General features: G+C 28.8%; 1 protein-coding gene across 1 annotated transcript in view; it reads right to left on the bottom strand.

Annotated features, from left to right (window-relative positions):
* Window positions 1-3,077: 3,077 nt before the first annotated feature.
* LOC111625311 (ruvB-like 1) overlaps window positions 3,078-22,785 on the bottom strand; it is a 29,578-nt gene continuing 9,870 nt past the window's right edge. The window contains exons 3-11 of the mRNA XM_023368436.1: window positions 17,802-17,823; window positions 17,618-17,701; window positions 13,127-13,284; window positions 12,328-12,372; window positions 12,059-12,227; window positions 11,099-11,297; window positions 10,682-10,781; window positions 7,145-7,236; window positions 3,078-3,446 (exon numbers count right to left, since the gene is read on the bottom strand). Of these exons, the coding sequence (XP_023224204.1) occupies window positions 3,287-3,446; window positions 7,145-7,236; window positions 10,682-10,781; window positions 11,099-11,297; window positions 12,059-12,227; window positions 12,328-12,372; window positions 13,127-13,284; window positions 17,618-17,701; window positions 17,802-17,823 (1,029 nt within the window). The 3' untranslated portion in view covers window positions 3,078-3,286. The remainder of the gene's footprint in view (window positions 3,447-7,144; window positions 7,237-10,681; window positions 10,782-11,098; window positions 11,298-12,058; window positions 12,228-12,327; window positions 12,373-13,126; window positions 13,285-17,617; window positions 17,702-17,801; window positions 17,824-22,785) is intronic.

The following is a 22,785-nucleotide window of genomic DNA, read 5'->3' on the forward strand; positions in this document are numbered from 1 at the left end:
AGGCATTAAGGATCTTTATCAGGCTCATCGTGGGTTCGTCCAGGCCCACAATGGATGGAAACTGATATATCCAGGACAGACATCGCGGATATATGACCCAAAATTTTTGGGATTTTCGACCATCCAGATTTTGATCTCAGATCACCCAGAGCGCCTTTGGGAAAATTGAGTTCCGAATGGGTTAGAGAAACTCGGAAATTTTACAAGCGGTCACTCTTTCCTGAATACGTCAGGTTATGTTTGTATGTTTTGTTAAGATACGGCAACGCAACACTTGGGCGATGCCTTCCAGGAGGTCTTTTTAAGGGTAACTGGCCCCTATTCAGGCGTTACAGATGTGGAGAAAACCCAGAAAACGCCACGTGGCCAGCCCGTCCTGGCAAGGTGCGAACCCACAACCGAACTCCGTGTTCAGGGAACGGAACAGCTTGGCCACTGGTGGACCCACGTCAGGGCTTGTCTTGCACTACTTAGTAGCCCCCATTGTAAACCTGATCGAACTCATCATGGAAATGGCAAATAGCCAAGGCGAATAAGGCGGCAGACTATTGCTCTGGGAAAACAGAGATCGAATCCGTATGGTCGATCTCGCGTCTAACGGGCTGGCCACATAGAATTTTTTGACCAATTGCCAGTGTTCAGAGGTGTTATCCACTTGGCCACAATTATTTATGAGAAATCACGATGTATTCAGAAAGTATTCGAACCCGGGTCCATCATCATAGTATGCAATTTTTTCTTGAGAAGTCCACAAGCCGACATATACAATTGAGAATTACAATATTATACGATTGGGTTATTTACAATTAAAAAAGTTTAATATTCCAAGTCTTATTACAATAGTCAGATTTTTGAGTTTAAATTTTCTATGACTATGATTAAAATTAAAAACTTATGATTGATGATAATCGGATACAATGGTAAAGGTATTAGTGGGTTTGGGAATGGTCTTGTCTCTAATATCAGAAAATTGAAAATTCCTGTGATAAACGGAAAAGCGACTCTACCAAAACACCAGCACATCCAATATGAGCTGATTGGGGAACAAAATGGTAAACGGCAAAATGGAAATTATACAATACAGCAAATATAAAATTGTAAATGAACCATAACTCTGAATAATTTTATTCTGACATAAATTTCTACTGAAAGTGTTTTACAATCAATCTGATTTTATGATAATTAGAACAAGACCCAAAAGGTCATACTTGGGCGGCGATGGCGCTTAACATTTTTTCCCGAACAGCTCAAATAGATATTTGGAATTAAGAGAAACATAGAAGTATGAAGAGATATGAGGAATGGGAGAGCCAACTTTCTCGACTGGCATTTCATATGAGCTATCGGTATCAGTAGGTATAATTAGCCTCCACCAGCCCAAGATAAATGTCTAAATACGTTCCTGATCGGATACTTACCGCATTAAATCTAAAGTTTAAATCGTTTTTAAAGGACATTTAAAATAATATTTCGCATTTACAATAATAAAAATTGAGCGACTGTATTCGGATTATAATTTACATAAATACTAATTGTGCGGTATAGTTACTCTATATATGCAAAATACTTAGCTTAAAATATTCAGGACATTTTTGAAGTGAACGAAGGAAACCCTTTAGCCATGGAATTACTGTAGAACGTTAAAAAATCGTGATATTCGACTGATTCGAGAAAAAAAAATTTTTTTGGTTCTGAAATCTGAAGATTGTTCTTTGTTTCGATTTTGATGGAGAATATATGAATTTTTATGCGACTGAATAAAAACTCAGCCTGGAAAGTAAAAATCTATAATACAAATATTTTAAATGAAGAGCCTACGCCTACAAAACGAATTTTATTTCAACTGTTTACACGTTATCATTAATGTTAAAACAATTTTTACGTTTTAGTTATCCTGTTTCAAACTGTAACTCTTACAGATACATGCATAAATTAAGCGATGTGAATCAACAAATGCAACACGATAAGGATGTGTTTTACGTTCACAAAAGGATATAATAAAATAAAAAAAATCATTGTCATACGGATTTGATCGAAGGATTTTCATTAATAAAAGTAGGAAATACATAATAGAAAGTATATATTTCTAATCACACTAAAAAATCATTTCCTGTATGAAGCAAGTAACATTTTGTATAGAAGACACTCTAGCAGGGTTATGGGAACGTATTAAATATTTTAGTTTTCATTCAATATTCAGAAACCAGAATATGGGTCAAGATGAAAGCAAATTTTCCTAACAAGATATCGTGATAATTTAAGACCAAAAAATATTTCTAAATTATATATTTGATACAGAAGTAAAATAATTATTTTAAGCATAAGAGATATTATTATAATTTTTATTTAAAAAATTCACTTTTGCTGAGTAAAAAGATAAATAAATTATACACAATCGACTAAAGGATTTTATGACAAAAAAAAAAATATTTTAAAAAAATAGATTCACAAAAATAATTGAAAAATTAAAAAAAAAAAAAAGTTTTGACTGATCTATTTCAGGTAGAAATAACAAAATTCAATATTTTTTTTATTAGACAAAGTATAAATGTTTTATACTTTTTTGCTTTTACTAGTTAGTGAATTTGCACTATTATAAATTTTTAAAATATTTTCAATGCTATCATTAGTTTATTATTATATAGTAATAAAGTAAATCTTCATTTTCTTGCAAAACAGCTAAGTTTAATCATAATATATGAATTTAATTAAAATAAAAACAAATCTGTAGCTAATTTATTGTGAAAATTCTATAATTTTATATCTTAATATCTTAAATGTTTGCATAGCAAGCTTTTGATAAAGTAAGATTATAATTTTTGTTGCTACTTATTTATTAAAATGTCAGATTAGCAATTAAATCATCATTTAAATTTTAAAATTATATACTTATCTGATAATTTAATTTTAAGTATTTTTGAAATTTTTTTGAATCCTTTAACTAAATTTTTTAGAATAATAAAAATATGTTATTCTTTCTTTTAAGTTATATTGTTATGAAAAGTATTCAAAAAGTAAATATCAGTAAGTTTCGCAAATTTTTTATTAGAAATTTATAAAAAAAATTAAAACTACTTTCAACATTAATAAAGTAATTTTCTATATATAATTTTTATTTTATGTATAATTTACAAGAGAATAACACTGAATGCAGTGCAATAAAAACATTCACTTTTCTCTCTCACGAGTGAAATAAAATATTTCATGAAACAACTTTGCAAATAACTATGAAATTATACAACTAAAATAACAATAGAGTAAATTATGAAAATATTTATTTATTCTTCTATTTCATGTACTTGTCGTCCTGTTCAGCAAGTAACCTAGCAGAAGATTTGGCATCGTGAAACACTTCACTTATTTCTTTGATGTCCTCTTTTTTGATTGATGTACGGCCATTTACTTTTGATAATATGTTGGCAGGACTTAATAACTGAACAGCATACCTAAAAGAAATAAAAATATTGTTTTAATGTATTTTCTCAAATAAGTAGTAGTTTTTATTCATTTGTAAAACAGACAGACATAAATGATAAATTAATTAATAATTCAGTTTATTATTTGGCTATTGTACTAGCTAAATATTGAAATGCATATTTTCATTTAGAACTAGGAATAATAATCTTTATTACAGAAAACATAGATTGACACCTTTTAAAAAAACTTTAATTGAAATTTCCTCATAAACTTTCTTCATTTAATGAAAGATTTTTGACTACTGAAAATATTTCTGAAACTTAAATGCTCCAACAAATTTAAGCAATTGTGAAATAAATAACTAAATTTTTATTTAAGCTTGTATTTATAAATTTATAAAGCTTACAAGTGTTTCAAAAAATCAGATCAACTAGACAGGAGATAAAGGGGAGGCATTATTTTTTGTTTTCTATCTCATTACTGTGCACTTCTTCCTTCACACAACCCCAAAGAAAAATGTCCCATAACATAAAATCCGGACAGAATACAGGTCATGACATAGGACCACTCTTCCAACTCATTTTACTGACAAATACTGGTCGAATTACTGGCATACCATGTATGTGAAATGTGCTATACAGTCATTAAATTTATACCACATTCAGTGTGTTTTTATCATAACAGCTAAAAAATTAGTTAGCATTCATTTAAGAAAATCCAGTTATTTGGAACATCCAATTCTGTTTTTCTATTATATTTCTACTAAACTATTCCCTATGATACCTGCCAAAACATTGACAGTGAATTGGTGCTGGAATGATATGGATTGTGTTACATAAGGATTTTCTGCTGATCAAAAATTCAGATTGTGTTTATTCAAAACTCCATCTCTTGTAAATTCTGTCTTGTCTGTGTAGAAGACATTGGTCAGAAAACCTGTTTCATCCATAGTCTTCTGTAACAGTCATGGAAATACTGTACTGATGATGCTGACAACGGTCTTATGATCTAATTCTTCCATAAGATGTAAGTAAAATGAGTGTAGGCCTTGTGTTTCTGAACTATACCAATTGTTCAAAGATTGATGTAATTTGTTGTTATTATAGTTTGAATTTTGTTTTATATTTTTATACTTTTTGTAAACTTTGCATAATTGGAACAGTCACTTAGGCCAAAGTATGCTAGACCCAATTAACTAAAATTCACTATATTAAAACACAGATATTGTGTTATAATAAAGTAATCCAATAAGAAAAAAAGCTCTGAATTATTTTCATAACAAAACTTTTCAAGCAAATTATCAAAAATATTTTTATTAAAATTATAAATAAAAACTTTTTCATCATCATAAAAACCACATAACATATTTAAGCATATGCTCATTGATTAGGCACTGTGTAGAGAATTTAACACAGTTTGATGAAAAAAATATGAATTTTCTCCATTACCCTCATGCAGAATAATAATTCTCAACTATTTTTACTGTCAATCTCTCAATAAAAATATTTTACCTCATTTACCTTCTAATACAGACATTACATACACAGTACTTTAATGAATGAATTAAGAAAACTCTGTTAATAATAGTTCATTACTTATTAAAAAAAATATAAAATAAATTATAATACAGTGTACTCTCATTAATCTGAACAATTGTTATACTGGAATGTTTGAATTAGAAGGATTATATACATAAAGGAAGTAACAAAAAAAAAAAAAAATTACAGACACATACATATACTTAAAANTGAAAATCTCCTAGTTTTTACTTGTCAAATGTTACCACAATGACAGTTGAAAAATGGCACAAAATTTAAAATGACACCTCTTGTTGAAAGACTCGGTATAATGTTTACATCAATATAATATGAAAAACTGTTCTTCAGACATCATAAAAACCACATAACATATTTAAGCATATGCTCATTGATTAGGCACTGTGTAGAGAATTTAACACAGTTTGATGAAAAAAATATGAATTTTCTCCATTACCCTCATGCAGAATAATAATTCTCAACTATTTTTACTGTCAATCTCTCAATAAAAATATTTTACCTCATTTACCTTCTAATACAGACATTACATACACAGTACTTTAATGAATGAATTAAGAAAACTCTGTTAATAATAGTTCATTACTTATTAAAAAAAATATAAAATAAATTATAATACAGTGTACTCTCATTAATCTGAACAATTGTTATACTGGAATGTTTGAATTAGAAGGATTATATACATAAAGGAAGTAACAAAAAAAAAAAAAAATTACAGACACATACATATACTTAAAATATTTTTATACTATATTTAATATGTATGTTTATGTTAAAATGTACAGTATATATTAATTTTACAATTTTATCACATTAAAATATAATCTAGGATAACTTTTTGTTTTTTAATTTAAACATTTAGCAAGAAGTGAACAAAATTTAGCAAATGATTATATATATATATATTATATATAACTATTTTGTAACTGAAGAAGATCTATAAACAGAGGTTGAAAACGTTTTTAATTCATTACACTTATTTTCTGTACGCAAATAAAACATGTTTCCGTTTTTTCTGTGAACAAAATTTAATTGAATTAAGTGGAATTCAGAATAGCTAGAGTGCAATCTACTTAGATATGTAACAAATAGTTCAGCAATTTGTTGATAAAGTAACAAAATTTACTGTAAAAACTGTAATCTTATAATTACTATTGCAGTTTCATAAAATCATAGCCCATTAAATATCCATTTTAATCATTGGCATTAATGAATTAATTAATATTTGTATATTACTTATACAGGTATACCTCACCAGTAATTTGTTCCAGGAGATGCAACTTAAGTCGAATTTATATGTCACTAGACTAAACCACAAATAAGATTTCCAGTTCTGTATTTTATTTATAAATGCATTTTCATTAATATAGGGTTTATAAGAATCTATTTTAATCTTACAAACAAATAAATTTTAGTTTTTAATATAGTACAGAAAAAAAGTAATCTAAATTTACAAATGCATGTACTGTACGTATATACTTGTAAATATACATGTTTACAATTTGGCAATGTTTACAGTACATCACGGACTCTTTATTTGTGAATGTGGTTTGCTCTAAGACATTATAAAATAAGATGATTTTGTAAGGTTAAATAACAAATACAGTTATTAAAATCATTTTGTGATACTAGAAAATAAACTAATTTATGCTAAATTTACTAGTATCGAGTGGTGCTGACTACGACGCCAAACAGTAGATATTGGAACTACCATGGAAAATGCCAATACTGAGCTCTTAAAGACCGCTAGATAAGACGACAACACAGTCACAGATGTTTTCATATTTTGTTCTCTGGGATTTATGATGATTATATTAACATTTACTGTAAATGTATGTATTTTAATATGATTTTATGTGTTTTTAACACTTTTCTTGTGACGTCACTTTTCTAGTGATATTACAGCTTCAATATTTGTGGCAGACAGATGTAAAGTTGAATAAAATGACTTTAAACTTGATTTTTATTTTTCCATATATTTTTTTTGACAAATGACATATAACCGAGAATGACTTAACTCGAAATGATGTAACCCAAGGTATACCTGTATTGTTATATAATTTTCCCATCTCATTAAGGGAAAATTATATAACTTTCTAATCTACAGAATAACTTTCATAAATAAATAAACTATTAGAAACTTAATATACAAAGTTACAGTAAAAAGATTTTACCTGAGAGTAGTTTTGCTTCCTATTTCTCCAAGAGCTTGTAAAGAATCTTCATCAATTTCTATTCCTTCTGTTTGTGCTCTAATTTTAAGTATCTATTTTTAAAAAATTATAAATATATCTAAGTATAGTATAATACTAGTCTGTTAATTGAAAATACATAAGTCTTATGAATTAATTCTTCTAATTAATAATATATTTTGAGAAGTAATCAAAATATTCATTCAAATAATTACCGTATATCTCAGCAGATAAGACGATAGTTGAATCATAAAAAAAGACCCCCAAAATCCGGAGTCGTCTTATAGGACAGATACAAAAAAAACATTAGATTGAAATTTATATACTGTAAATTAAAACAATTATAAAAAGGCAGACAAATCGTAATTATTTACTAGAAGAGAGTAGGGTATGTGCACAAAATAGAATAGCTCATACAAGGTTTTTGTGAATAGTCAAGATCATTACCCAAATGCCAAATCAGTGGCAACAATCGCAAGGCAGTGCTGCCAGATGCAAGAAAATAAAATTTGTTCATTCAAAAAATTACAAATAAAACATAATTCCGTATACACTATACAGAATTATTATTCAGATGATGATCACTGATCTAAACTAAATTCATAGGCCTTTGATAGTTTGGGGGTTGTCTTATAGGACAGATATATGCTAAAACTATAAAACTTTGACGAAAATTTATACCTTGTCTTATCTGAAGGTCGTCTTATCTGCCGAGATAACATTGTGTAGAGTTTGCTTAACATTTTAGTTTCAAGAATTACTTGCATTAGAAGCTAATCCAATAAATATGAAATAAATCCAATTTTACATAAATACTACAATGAAAGCTTTCTGATTAAATATAGGATCTTTCAACAAGAGGTGTCATTTTAAATCAACAGAAAAATGTAATATTTTTGTGAAAAGCGGTGATATTTTTATTTTAATTCAAAGTACAAACTCTGAGGTTAGTAATGGAACATAATATCTGCCAAATGTCCACCTCAGCTCTTCTTACTAATGGTCATTCTTTTGATAAAATTTTTCATCACATGTTCGCATAATAGCGGCTGTATTTCACCAATAGCAGCTGTAATATTGTCTTTGAGTGCTTGAATCATTGCTGGAGCATTGGTGTAGACTTTACCTTTAATGTAGCCCCAAATAAAAAGTCTAATGGTGTTAAATTGCTTGATCTTGGCAACCAACTAAAGTCTCCATTTTGAGAAATCACATGTCCAGGAAATTTTTCATGCAATAGAGCCATTGTTTCACAAAGTGTGTAGCAGGTGGCACCGTCCTGTTGAAAATAAATGTTGTCTGCATCCATAGCATCAATTTTAGGCCAAAAAAATTCAGTCAACATCATTTCAACTCAGTCAGTCAACTCGGTTTTCGGCCACACTCTCAGCTGCAACAGTGTATTTCCAGATGACCTGGCCAGACTAGCACGAGTTGGAGTCTTCACATCACTAACTTGTCTGAGACGTTCAAATTTATTGATTAAATTCACTATAGCTGTGCAAGGCACTTGATCATAACCAATAGTAGTATGAACTTTACAAATCATCTTTGCGATATTTTCACCATTTTTGTAGCGAATTTTCACTATTTCAATGCATTGTGAGACTGTATATTGATCCATATTTGAAAATCTCCTAGTTTTTACTTGTCAAATGTTACCACAATGACAGTTGAAAAATGGCACAAAATTTAAAATGACACCTCTTGTTGAAAGACTCGGTATAACGTTTACATCAATATAATATGAAAAACTGTTCTTCAGAAATATAATAACAAAAAAAATTTATTTATTTTTAAAATATATTAAAAATTAATATATTTTTGAAGTAGATTTGAAAGATCATTCTTCAAAGTTTAAATTTGTTCTGCTGATTTATAACAGTTGAATTTATTGAATATACTGTAGTTTATTTCTTGTTTTATGTTAATTTTTAAAAATATAAATTTTCTCCAAAATGTTTTCCTAAAAGCAATTTAAAATATCTACAGTTCAAAGGACATAAGAGAAATCTCTTCAGTAAATTACAATAAGCTAAATTTGTAGTTCTATATGTGTATGTATTAAATGTTTTTTAAAATTATCTATGGCTAATTTAAGCTAAGGTCTTTCATAATTGTAGAGACATCCATTGTATTAAACACCACAAGAACTGGTATATATTATCTAAAACCACACCAGTAAACCAAACCAGTTAAATAAACACCAAAAATATTTAATATAACAAACATTTTCATCTGTATCAATCAGACAACCTCAGGTTACATAAGCCTAATATTAATTAATTAAAGAAAAGATTACCAAGTCAAATAAGGGAAATCACATTAAATTTTTAAATGACTGAGATTTGGTCATGCACACTATACACAGAATGTTATATCATATAGAAAAATAAGTAATAAGCATTACATAATTAATAAAATAAGTTTATTAATCAAAATATTCTTAAGAGAATACATGAAATGATTTACTATAGCTGCTCAAACCATGCTCTCCATGCTATTGACAGAATATATGATTCTCTGAAGCTGAGGACTGTCTGATTTTTCATGGCCCTATAAATTTCTAGTCTCGGAGTATTTTAAACATGCCAAATCAGTATCTTTTTATTGCATTTTATAGGCAGGATGTCTAACTGATACAAAGACATTCATTATATTAAGTATTTTTGGTGTTTGTTTAACTGGTTTGGTATACTGGTGTTTTTTCAAGCATCTACCATTTCTTTTTCTATTAAACAAGCAGAATTCTAATAAATCTACTTATACTAAAGAAAGAAGAAACTCAAATAGCTTTATCATCTTTAATTAACAAAGTTATTTTCTCATATTTTTAGAGCTAAAATGCTTTTATATTTCAAAATATATTTAAAAATATGTTTTTCCAATCACTTATGTAAATCTGAATAAATTCCCAGTTATAATAAATCTGGGACTTTTTATCATTTTTTTATAATCACTTAATGACAAAATATATTTTTAAAATTACTTAAATGTAACAATTAATTAACAAGCTAAATAAATAATCTTACAAAATTTATAAGCATCATTGAATAATTATTTCATCTTTGTATTATAATATGATTAGTTAACATTTTTCAAGACAATAGTCATGGAAAATATTAACTAAGGAAATTATCAGAATGATGAAAAAATTCAGTCTTTAATTAATTAAAACTTTATATATTCTCCTGTTAACTTAATTAACTAGTTAAACTAGATTAACTTGTAGAATTAAACTAAAAAAATACAAACAGTTAGAAATATAAATTTCTAAGTTTTATTTTTAACATATTTGTTCAAATTTGATTAACACCAATTAATCCAATAATGGAATTTATCAATAATATAATAAATTATCATTGTATGATTACATCATTTTAATGAAATAAATTAAATCAAATAAAGCAGTATAAAATTAATATAAATGTATATTACTAAAAATATTTTATATAAATTATTTGTACAATTTTGCAAAGTTAATTAAAAAAACTTTTATTTTAAACTAATGATTAATACCTGAACCATTTCTTCCTGAGAATAAGGCAATGTACGAATGATCATGAGACGATCCAAAAGATCTAAAGGAATTCCGTGAGGAGATAAAATATCTGTTCCTCTGTAATTAGCAAAATTTCTTCAGTTTTTATTTTAACATTAAACATAAAATATTTTAAAATTTTATTTTAGTATTAATAATATTGTTTACTATTTTAACCTAAAAGGCCATTAATTAGATTTAGGAAATTAATTTAGAAACAAAATGTAAGTCCTATATTTAACTGATTAAATGATCAATTTCTATTACTTAATTTTCTTTAAATATCAAGATTTATTNACCAGTAAACCAAACCAGTTAAATAAACACCAAAATATTTAATATAAGTTTTCATTTTTGTTAAAATACTTTAACAATTTATAACTGTGATATTTTACCTAATTGTACATCTTCCACGATTAGTAGCAAAAATTACAATAGGTGCAATTGAAGATTCCAATGCTCTATGAAGATAAGTGAAACACTCAATATCCAACATATGCACTTCATCAATAAAAAGTACACCTGGTACCAGTTCAGCAATACCTTGATCAATGTATTTATTTACAACCTTATTGATTTCTTTTCTTAGTTTATCTATAAATAAATAAAAATACTTAATAAATTGTGTTTTGAAATATATTTAAAAACAACATTTTATATTAAAAAATTTTGAGATTTTGATCACAATTTATTTAATCAAACATTTAATTTGCTAATTAAGATTGACATTTTTATTTTTTATTAAATACTTCTAAATACAGTAGAGTCCCACTAGTCTGAACACGTTTCAGTAGGCAGAGAGGTAATTTTTTAGCTCACAAAANTTTTTTGTATTTTCCAGTTGAATTTAAATGGTATTAATGGTACAAAAAGATTTAGAATTCCACAACAAAAAATTGTATTTTATTTTACTATTATATTAATACTGTACAAAATTAATAAATCAGTGTTTGACATGGCCTATTAAAACAGAAGTTCTATACAATACTTACACACAAAAACAGAAACAAAAGTCATTGATGTTGTTGGATCTATAAAAACTGGACCTGTTTTACTGCTTGCTTCTGCATTATTTCAATTATTTGGCTAATCCAAACAGGGCTAGGTCCCAATTAGTTTGGATTAGCAGGACTCTACTGTACCTGTAAATACTACATTATAATATTTTTTAGATGAAATTTTTGGTGTAGATAAAGCAAAAGCTAGATATGCTCTCTGTTTTATTTTAATGATGTAAACTCTGTCTTTAGCTAACTTAATTATTCAACATTTATTAAATAAACAAATATTTAAGCTAATTTCACAATCATAATAATTTAACAGAATTATTGTTAAAATATGTAATAGTTTTATACCTGTAATTTCAGTTTTTCTAGGTTTCATTAACTGGCCCATCATAGATAAAATATCTTGTCCTCCTTGTGGACGAGCATTTGCAACATCCAAATCATGTAATGTAACATCTTGAATAACTTCTTTCTTCTTATGAACATCTCCTTTTGGTAATGGAACATATTCTTCAGCCTTAAATTTAATGGAATTAATAATAAATTATCTTTGGTCTTGAAATAATTTAATTTTTTAAATTAATTAATTTTAATAATTTTTTTAAAAAAGATCTTACTTCTAAATCAAATTCAGTTGCATAGACATCTGATCTTCCTTGTCTCTAAAAGTACAAAAAATATATTTAATACTCATTAAAAATTACAGAAAATCAATAAACTAAAATAAATAAAATTCTAACAGGAAAATTTTCTTAAATTGGATTTAACATAAACAGTTGTTATATTATTATAATAAAGCTTAATATTTCCAGCATGAAATCAGTTTATTATTTTGCTTAGAAATAAGAAAGACTTTATCCCTCAAATAATTTATTAATTCAATAATTTTAAAGATTATCATATGATAAATAATTTTTTGCTATTTTTTTAATTATACTTATTTTTGAATTAATTAATTTCTTTTTGTTACATTGTATATTCAACTGTTTCATATAGTTATTGTTTAATTTGAGAATAATTATTATTACAGCAGCTTCTCATGACATTGCTCATTCAGATATATAGCCTTATTTTTTTGTCTTCCAAATATAAAACCACTTTAGCCAATGGATATATAGATTATATTGTACCATCTGATATATTGCTATTTTGGTTTGTCTCCCTATATGGCAAATGTAATGAAGTATTACACTGAATTATTATCCTCAAACTGAGGATTATTATTAGTGTATATTCTTCACTAAGAATGTTCTTAAGATCTAATTTGATGATGAGACAAATTACATCAAAAAATATTTAACCAAAACATAAATTTGACTCCTTAAACTTTATTAAAATGTGATGGTAATTTACAATAAAAAAAATTAGTAGCCAAGAAAGAATAAATCACTAAATATGAATAGAAAAGTATCTTACTTTTACTGCACCACTGTTAGCTTCAATGTAAATAACATCACCCACTTCTACTTTTTCTCTTTGTAAACTTTCATAGATTGTAGGATCAAGTTTGAGTTGCTTTGTTCCTTTAGCTGTCTTCAGTCCAATTATTATGTGACTTACAGTTTTACCATAGCCTATAGAGAATAAATACAAATTAAAGGTTTTATATGAAATAGTAAATATTTAACTTAATTTTATTTTCAAATAATTTCTTTTTTTAATATATTGACTGCCACTGTGTCATTAGATTAAATACTCCCTGGCACCATTCTCAGTTAGACATGATATTGTTTGAAATAGTTAATTTATAATACTTATTTATCAGGATTGCCAGATAGCTGAGTGATTAAGGCATTGGTCTACTATTCTGGAAATCTGAAATTAAATCCAGGAAGTAAATCTCCAAGAATTTTCCATAGGCGGTCAGTCCTAGATATGTCAGATCCTGATCCTCAACACTTGGCTACCCCCAATGTTAGGTTAGTCGGTATGATTAAGAAAAAAAGGGCTCTCTTAATGCTCACAAGTCAAAAAAGCCAAAAATGAAAAACATTTATTCTTCAGTCAAATTTGTAATAAATACCATTTTGTCCCTATTAGAAGCTGACTGAACTTAAATATTTTCCAAAACATAAGCTTCTATTCAGAACATTATTTATGCAGAGTTAAAAATTATGATTTGCTAGTTTCCCTCTGGACCACCAGATTAAATTCCTATAATGAAACAAGTTGTCCAAAATACAAAACGTATATTTTTTTAAAAACTACAAAATTATATAAAAAACTACTATGCACACTAAACAACCATTAGGCCTAAAATATAAAAAGAAATCTTATATTAATACTGTACAAAATTAATAAATCAGTGTTTGACATGGCCTATTAAAACAGAAGTTCTATACAATACTTACACACAAAAACAGAAACAAAAGTCATTGATGTTGTTGGATCTATAAAAACTGGACCTGTTTTACTGCTTGCTTCTGCATTATTTCAATTATTTGGCTAATCCAAACAGGGCTAGGTCCCAATTAGTTTGGATTAGCAGGACTCTACTGTACCTGTAAATACTACATTATAATATTTTTTAGATGAAATTTTTGGTGTAGATAAAGCAAAAGCTAGATATGCTCTCTGTTTTATTTTAATGATGTAAACTCTGTCTTTAGCTAACTTAATTATTCAACATTTATTAAATAAACAAATATTTAAGCTAATTTCACAATCATAATAATTTAACAGAATTATTGTTAAAATATGTAATAGTTTTATACCTGTAATTTCAGTTTTTCTAGGTTTCATTAACTGGCCCATCATAGATAAAATATCTTGTCCTCCTTGTGGACGAGCATTTGCAACATCCAAATCATGTAATGTAACATCTTGAATAACTTCTTTCTTCTTATGAACATCTCCTTTTGGTAATGGAACATATTCTTCAGCCTTAAATTTAATGGAATTAATAATAAATTATCTTTGGTCTTGAAATAATTTAATTTTTTAAATTAATTAATTTTAATAATTTTTTTAAAAAAGATCTTACTTCTAAATCAAATTCAGTTGCATAGACATCTGATCTTCCTTGTCTCTAAAAGTACAAAAAATATATTTAATACTCATTAAAAATTACAGAAAATCAATAAACTAAAATAAATAAAATTCTAACAGGAAAATTTTCTTAAATTGGATTTAACATAAACAGTTGTTATATTATTATAATAAAGCTTAATATTTCCAGCATGAAATCAGTTTATTATTTTGCTTAGAAATAAGAAAGACTTTATCCCTCAAATAATTTATTAATTCAATAATTTTAAAGATTATCATATGATAAATAATTTTTTGCTATTTTTTTAATTATACTTATTTTTGAATTAATTAATTTCTTTTTGTTACATTGTATATTCAACTGTTTCATATAGTTATTGTTTAATTTGAGAATAATTATTATTACAGCAGCTTCTCATGACATTGCTCATTCAGATATATAGCCTTATTTTTTTGTCTTCCAAATATAAAACCACTTTAGCCAATGGATATATAGATTATATTGTACCATCTGATATATTGCTATTTTGGTTTGTCTCCCTATATGGCAAATGTAATGAAGTATTACACTGAATTATTATCCTCAAACTGAGGATTATTATTANAAGTATAAACTATATTATAAAAAACTACTTTATAATTACTCATTATTTTTCCTTTGTTTCATTGCTTGATTTAATATTTTTTTATTGGGAATTGTTTTAAACTTAATTTTAAGAGAGGTAATTATTGTCTTACAAATTAGCTACATTGCCTGTAAATCTACTTTAAAAAATAAAAATGCCAAAAAACAAGCTATTATTGTCTAGTATACCAAAAGAAGCCAGCTCTTTATGTGGAAAAATGTTTCAAAAAATATCATCAATAAATCACACTACTTTCATGAATTTAAATGACATTGTTTTAATTATTTTGTATTATTTTTCTGTTAATAAATAATATAAATAAGAGTTTCTCAATGTGATACGCAGAGACTAAACTTCTGTAGAGATCAGGCAAATATATTTTTGAATTTGAAACCATCAGCTGAGAATCTATTAGCATTTGCAAATTAAAAATGTTAATTATCAATTTGAATGACATATCAGTATAAATGAATAAAGCATGCAAGTCTTTGAATTAACTGCATTGATTTGCAGTAATATTTCCCAGAAATATTTTTCTGCTCTCTGCCTTAGCTTACTTTCAGTCTTATTTCAGATGACCACTACCTATTATTTACATCTATTTGCCACAAACATACCTGTTGCTAGTGCTAAAGATATGATTATGTTTTACAAGATAAAAATTGTTTTTTAATTTAAGTATTTATTTTAAAAAGTATTTCCTTAGAGGATACAGTGAGAATGGAGCAAGCATTTTAATGCCAGAGCAGAGATGGAATGGAGCAATAAAAAACTGAAATGCAAAATAGGCCAATAACAGAACTACAGCTAAGTTTAATTCAAATATTTGGCAGTCAATACATTAAATATCAAAAGTAGTTTCATTATCAAAATTTTTTTTATTATTAATAAAAAAAAAAACATCAACAATGCATTGTATAATTGTGAGAACCTGGGCTAAATAGAAAAAATATACTCAATTTACTTAAACAATTTTGCTAAAATTTTAACTCTTAACCACAACAGCAGGAAGTGGTTCCATTTTACCACAGACTTGCTCCCTTGTCCAGAGATGACACATCTGACTGCATCACTTTTGACTTTATCAGGAACATAACATCAAAAAATCGCTATTGGTTTAACTAACCTTCATTACCAAAAATGGACATAGAACTTAACAGGAAAGGACCCCAAATAAAAGTGAAGGAGCCTGTTGTCATAGAGAGTCTGTCATCAACAAGTGTTCACTCGAGTCTTGGATATACACTGCCCATAAAAATCATTACTGCTGATTATCTCCAGGGACTAAATCCTAGTGAAATCCTATCTGCCAAGTGGAAACACCCTCCTCTTAAAATTGCAACAAAGGGCCTACAACTTCAGGTAAATACCAACATGCAATCACTTGTAAACTCTCGCTTGTGGTGGACACAATAAGATCAGTCAAACAACTTTTCTAATATACTTATCCTATGTATATATATATACAGTAAAGCATCGATTATCTGATCCCCGATTAACCATCACATTGGTTAACCGACCATTCTAGTCAGCAAATTTCAAATGTCCGCTAGTGATGTGGCATTACAATATTTGGCTATGTCTTGGCTACTTTAATATTATTTTTGTTAAATTTTTGTATGTTTTAGCTAGCAACATCGCTCAACCATGAAAGGCAGGTCAGTATTTAAACGAGGTTTAATTTTCTAATTATGAGTGGTTGTTTGTTTTGTGAGCAATAAAATAATTTTAAAATAATTTTTAACGATACAATAGCGACGTTTATTATTTTTTTAAAAATTTGTTAGGCTAAACATCGATGAAAATTCAACGCGAAGTTGGTTAATAGCGATATATTAATAAACTAATTACATGGGATATACTAATATCCTAATATACTATACTAATAATGTATTTTTTCCCTTCTTTTCAGTTATCCGACCAACCTGAGTCCCCAATTGAGTCGGATAATTGATGCTCTACTGTATATATATATAAATCAATAAACAAGTATTAATTTTGCTAAATAAGTTGTAGAGTGCACTTCTTTCAAGTAAATGGTCTCCTCCATCTTGAATCTGACCGCCAACAAATGCGACCACTTGCAAGGACACAAAAACACGTATGCTCATATTTAACAAACAGTTTCTGTATCCACCTGAAGATACAGTGGTGTCAGAATCTTGATGTGGCATCACAGATCTGGTGCCAACCCTTTGATCAAGTGGTGCAGAAGCATAGGGGGCACTTTGCACATTTTCACAAAATTATTGTTTTTGTTTTTTTTTTTTTTTAGCTTAAAAGATTAACATACCTCCCATAGGATTTTCAGTTTCACAGGGTGTTAATTCTGAAACTTCTCCTTCATATACTTCTTTAGTTTCTTTAATTCTAAGTCCTTAAAAAGATTATAATAAACTAATTACAGGAAATAATATACTTTGTAAAATAACCTTTTTTTTTAAAAAAATATTTATGAATTTTAAACAGTAAATTACCACAATAGATCACTATAGATACCTTTAAAGCAGTAATTAAAATATTTTACATTAAAATAAAATCTAACTAAATAAAATACTTTATAAATACTAAGAGTACTTATCAAAATTTTATTTTATCATTACTATTGAATACAAACATTTTGTAATTATTTACATTTTTTATAGGAAAAAAAGTTTTTCAAGACATTCTTTATATTCCACATTATTCAATTTTGCTGCATGACTTTGCTAGTCTAACTCTGTCTTTGTTAAATCTATTATCTTTTCTACTATTCCTCAACCAAACCCAAAAAATTTGCTAGTGTCTGTAAATCTGGAGCATCAACTCAAGTACAAAAATACTATCAAGGAAGCAAGCTCTCTTCTTGGAGGGACTACTGCTCTCAGGCCTCTAAAAATCCATGGGTCTTCCTAACCAAATGGAGCACCAGCAAACTCAAGTCCAGAAGCATCCTTACTTCACTGAAAGTCAATACTCCTACACCCAGGACTTACAGATCACTATAGCAGCATACTTCAAATATACTGCTGTAAGGACGAGTATATGTTGTAAGGACGAGTGTAGATAATCAATGGCATAGGAATATCAAGAAAACTATCACTCTACCAATTAGTTCCAAAGACAGCCCACTCAATTTGATGAGGTAAATGAGATGACCAGAAACATCAACCAAAAAGAGAGCTCCTGGGCTTTACAACATTACTTCTGAGCTAGCCCAGCAGATATGGTACTATAATCCTGACCTAATACTGAAAATATACAACGAATGCATCAAATGAGGTGTTTTCCCAGATGCCTGAAAGAAAAAAAGATAGTCCCAATCCCCAAACCCAGAAATCCCACAGAAGCAAGACTTATTTTTCTACTCCCAGTTCTAAGGAAAATATTGGAAAGACTAATAATAAAGAGGATCAACTGGCTTATGGAGAATAACTACTACTTACACCAATAACAGTTTGGCTTCAGGAGACAACAATCCACCTTCAGCACTATTCACTGTGCAGTTACCAACATTAAGAATCTGTTCACCAGGCACAAGTATGTTCTGAGCATTAGTCCAAAAAGCATTTGATGGTGCCTGGTGGCCTTAATTCTGCACCAACTCAAGAACACTAACTGCCTAGCCAACTTTTATTACATTATCTGGGACTACCTATCCAATAGGAAAGCAATAATACATACAAGAGATCTACAGTTTGAGGAGGTCTGTAGGGGCTGTCCTCAAGACTTAACATGTGCCCTCCTATGAAACTGGCTTTTCAACCAGTTCTTAAAACAGGACTTTGGACAAAACTGCACCATCACCCATGCAGATGATGCCCTGTTACTTATAGGTGGGAGGATTAAGACAGAGCTGGAGGAAAAGAGCACAAATACACTGCAAGATCACTCATGGGGTAAACACTACAAGCTCGATTTCAATCCAAACAAAACACAAAACACAGGGAATCACCTTCAGCAAACCTAGAAAGTCACATCTATATAAAAGGATTCCCATGATCTTCATCCCAATTATTACAAATGCTTGTGCAGTTGGGATCATGTCATCTATGTAGCACATAACAGGCACAAGCTATTGGTGGCCCAGCAGAGAGCACTTATGTACATCACTAAGGTTTACATCAGCCCACCAGTAGCTTGCAAATTATTGCCCAGAAACCACCCTTAGACCTTCACAATTATTATTGGTCAAGAAATGGAGGATAAAGAACAACAAGAAAATTGTAATTAATAATAAGACTACCACTAATGACATTAAGTTGAACATTACATATGCAGAATATGCAAGCCCATAAAACAAGAAATACTTCTCAAATAACTTTCCTGAGAAAGCAATAAATATCTACACTGATGGCTATGTCATTTTCATAGATGGCAAAGAGGTGTATTTCGAACAGCATAAACTAGTTGATAACTGCAGCGAAGTACAAGCCAAGCTACTTGCTATTGCAGAGGCTTGTCAACTGGAGCTTAATGAACTACATGCATAAGAGCATCCACATAATTACCAACAGCATGACGGCTATCAACATCACTAAAAACAACAACAACCATCCCATGATTAACAAGATTTACAAAATCTTGCAACATACAACCAACAAGTACTCGCTCACTTGGACCAGAGCTCATCAGGAAAACATCAGTAACTAACGCACTGACAGACTTACTAAAACTGAGACCAAAATAAAAATACAGCAATTTTATACAACAAAAAGCAGATATCTTATGTAAACAATTCACTATGGGAAGAAGTGTGCACAGAGTGGCAGTCTGCTTGGGAACATACACACAATGACGTTACATATGTCTTTTTCCAAATATCAAAGACTGCACCTACAGCTGGTTCACTCCTAACCATAACCTCATGCAGTTTCTGATGAGCCATAGCCAATTCAACTGTTACTTAAAGAGGTTTGGATACTAGGATTGTGGCCTCTGCACCATCTATGGAAAATTGGATGGGAGTGAGCACTATATCTTTCACTGCCTCATGCTTCAGAAGGAATGAGAGCCTGGAAGCTATCACTTTGGGGGAGAAAGGCACTTGGCCCTGCAGCCAAAACTCTCTTGTGAATAACAAGAATATGAGGTGAGGTACTGTACATATATACATAATACCTGGTGAAGTACTGTATATATGTACAGTACCAACAGGTAATCATGTACCAAAGGCTGACACCTGTACATGGCTACTACTTGCCACCAAGAGTTGTCTTCCAATAGTAGGACTACCCAAAGCCCTTAATTAACTGGTTCTGCAACTCTTTCAACCAACCTGCCAATTATTCTGGTGTTCAATGTATAGTACATACCACAGTATAGCACTTATCTCTGTCCACAAGTTTGCAACATTGTATATATATATTTGTTCGTGTAAGGAACATATTAACGTAAACGACTAATTGTAAAGCTTTTCCCTCCATTGTAATAATACAGTATATAGTTAAAATGATTACCAGTAATTACGAGGTATGTACAGATACTCTGTAAATGAGATTCTCACAAATACTTATTTGTGTGAAGTAAATGTTACATAACCCATTACATCTTATACTGTATAACAGTATCACCCCCAATAGTGACCTGTGGTATTGGGGATGTACAGTACTGTGTAATATATATATATATATACTGTAAATAAGATTGAGAGAGAAAAAGATTAAGTATTTGTAAATAAATAAATTTGTAAGTAAATATATTAATTTATTATTAATTAATTAATTAATGAAATTTATTTACAATTGTTCAAGTTAACAAGAGTTAGCAGCCTAACTGCTACCTCCTGTCAAATTCCTTAATAGTTAAATAAGATGAAAAGAGGAAGAAAAAATATTTTGTAAAAGAAATTAAAAATAGTTTCATTGTCTAAATAATTTGGAAATTAATTTTATATTGGGCTGATACAAAAGTTTCTGGAATTTTCTAGACCTCTGTGGAATATTCAAAATTGCTCTCTGACAGATGGCATCTAGAAGTTAATACTCTATTAATATTTATCCCCATAAATAATTCACTACTACTGTAAAACTAATTTTAAACACACCAAACCTAACGGTATATAATAGAATTTTCTGTTGCAAACATGTTAGTACAAAATAGTTAGATAATATGATCTTTTAGATAATATGATCTTTTAGATCATATTATCTAACTAACTCAAATTAGAGTTTGGAGAAAATCAGCTCAAGTTATTTAGAAATATCAAGCTGAGATGAGATTTCGACAAGTGAGCTGTGAGCCAAGCTATAGCTCACTTATTTGGTAGAACTCTAACTCAGATGCAGAACATTATCTAACAACTACTTCATTGGAAATAATACATTAGAATCACCTATTTATCTTTGATACATTATTATTATTTAAAATAAGTTTTAGTAAGGTATCATGCAGGACAAAATCAAAAACTATAAAATGCACAACTGTTTTTCATTTTATTTTATCATTACTATTGAATACAAACATTTTGTAATTATTTACATTTTTTATAGGAAAAAAAGTTTTTCAAGACATTCTTTATATTCCACATTATTCAATTTTGCTGCATGACTTTGCTAGTCTAACTCTGTCTTTGTTAAATCTATTATCTTTTCTACTATTCCTCAACCAAACCCAAAAAATTTGCTAGTGTCTGTAAATCTGGAGCATCAACTCAAGTACAAAAATACTATCAAGGAAGCAAGCTCTCTTCTTGGAGGGACTACTGCTCTCAGGCCTCTAAAAATCCATGGGTCTTCCTAACCAAATGGAGCACCAGCAAACTCAAGTCCAGAAGCATCCTTACTTCACTGAAAGTCAATACTCCTACACCCAGGACTTACAGATCACTANAATAGTATTGATAATTTGTCTTTCACAGCATCAATATGAATAATTATAAAAATAGCATATATTATTTCTAAATACACTTTATTATGGCATAGGAATTTATTCATTATAAATCAGAAAATATACTTTAATCCTGCTTATATCAAGTTTCTCTCAGATGAAATAGTACAGACAATATAACAGGGATCTCCAAGCTTTATTTAAAGACAATGCAAGCTGTAAAAGACAAGTTGGAAATCAGATATGAAAAATATAATTTCTGGTACTTTGAAACCATGCTAGTAGTTATTAGTAGTAATTCAAACACAAATTATTATTGTATTTATTTTCAGGCACTTGGCAATTTTTATCATCAAATTTTATTTAGTTGATACGTGTTGATCTTATTTACACACGTTTCGGGCATTTATTGCCCCTCCTCAGCCAACTTTTTAATTTACAGGTTATCAAGATATTAAAACCACAAATTTCCATCGCCTATGTTTACTTGTTGTTATGGAATTACAAAAACTTCTTGGCCCTTAACACACTTTAATCTTGCAGTTTTTCTCTGTAATTGTTGTTGTTTTGTTGACCCTTATCCATTTTTTGATGATTGTTGCCGTTTCAGCTTCGGAATTCTTATTCTGGTATTTTGAAACCGTGCTAGTAGTT

The sequence above is a fragment of the Centruroides sculpturatus genome, unplaced genomic scaffold, assembly GCF_000671375.1.
Source record: "Centruroides sculpturatus isolate CEXI.00-Female unplaced genomic scaffold, Cexi_2.0 scaffold303, whole genome shotgun sequence".
In the NCBI taxonomy this organism is placed as follows: Eukaryota; Metazoa; Arthropoda; class Arachnida; order Scorpiones; family Buthidae; genus Centruroides; species Centruroides sculpturatus.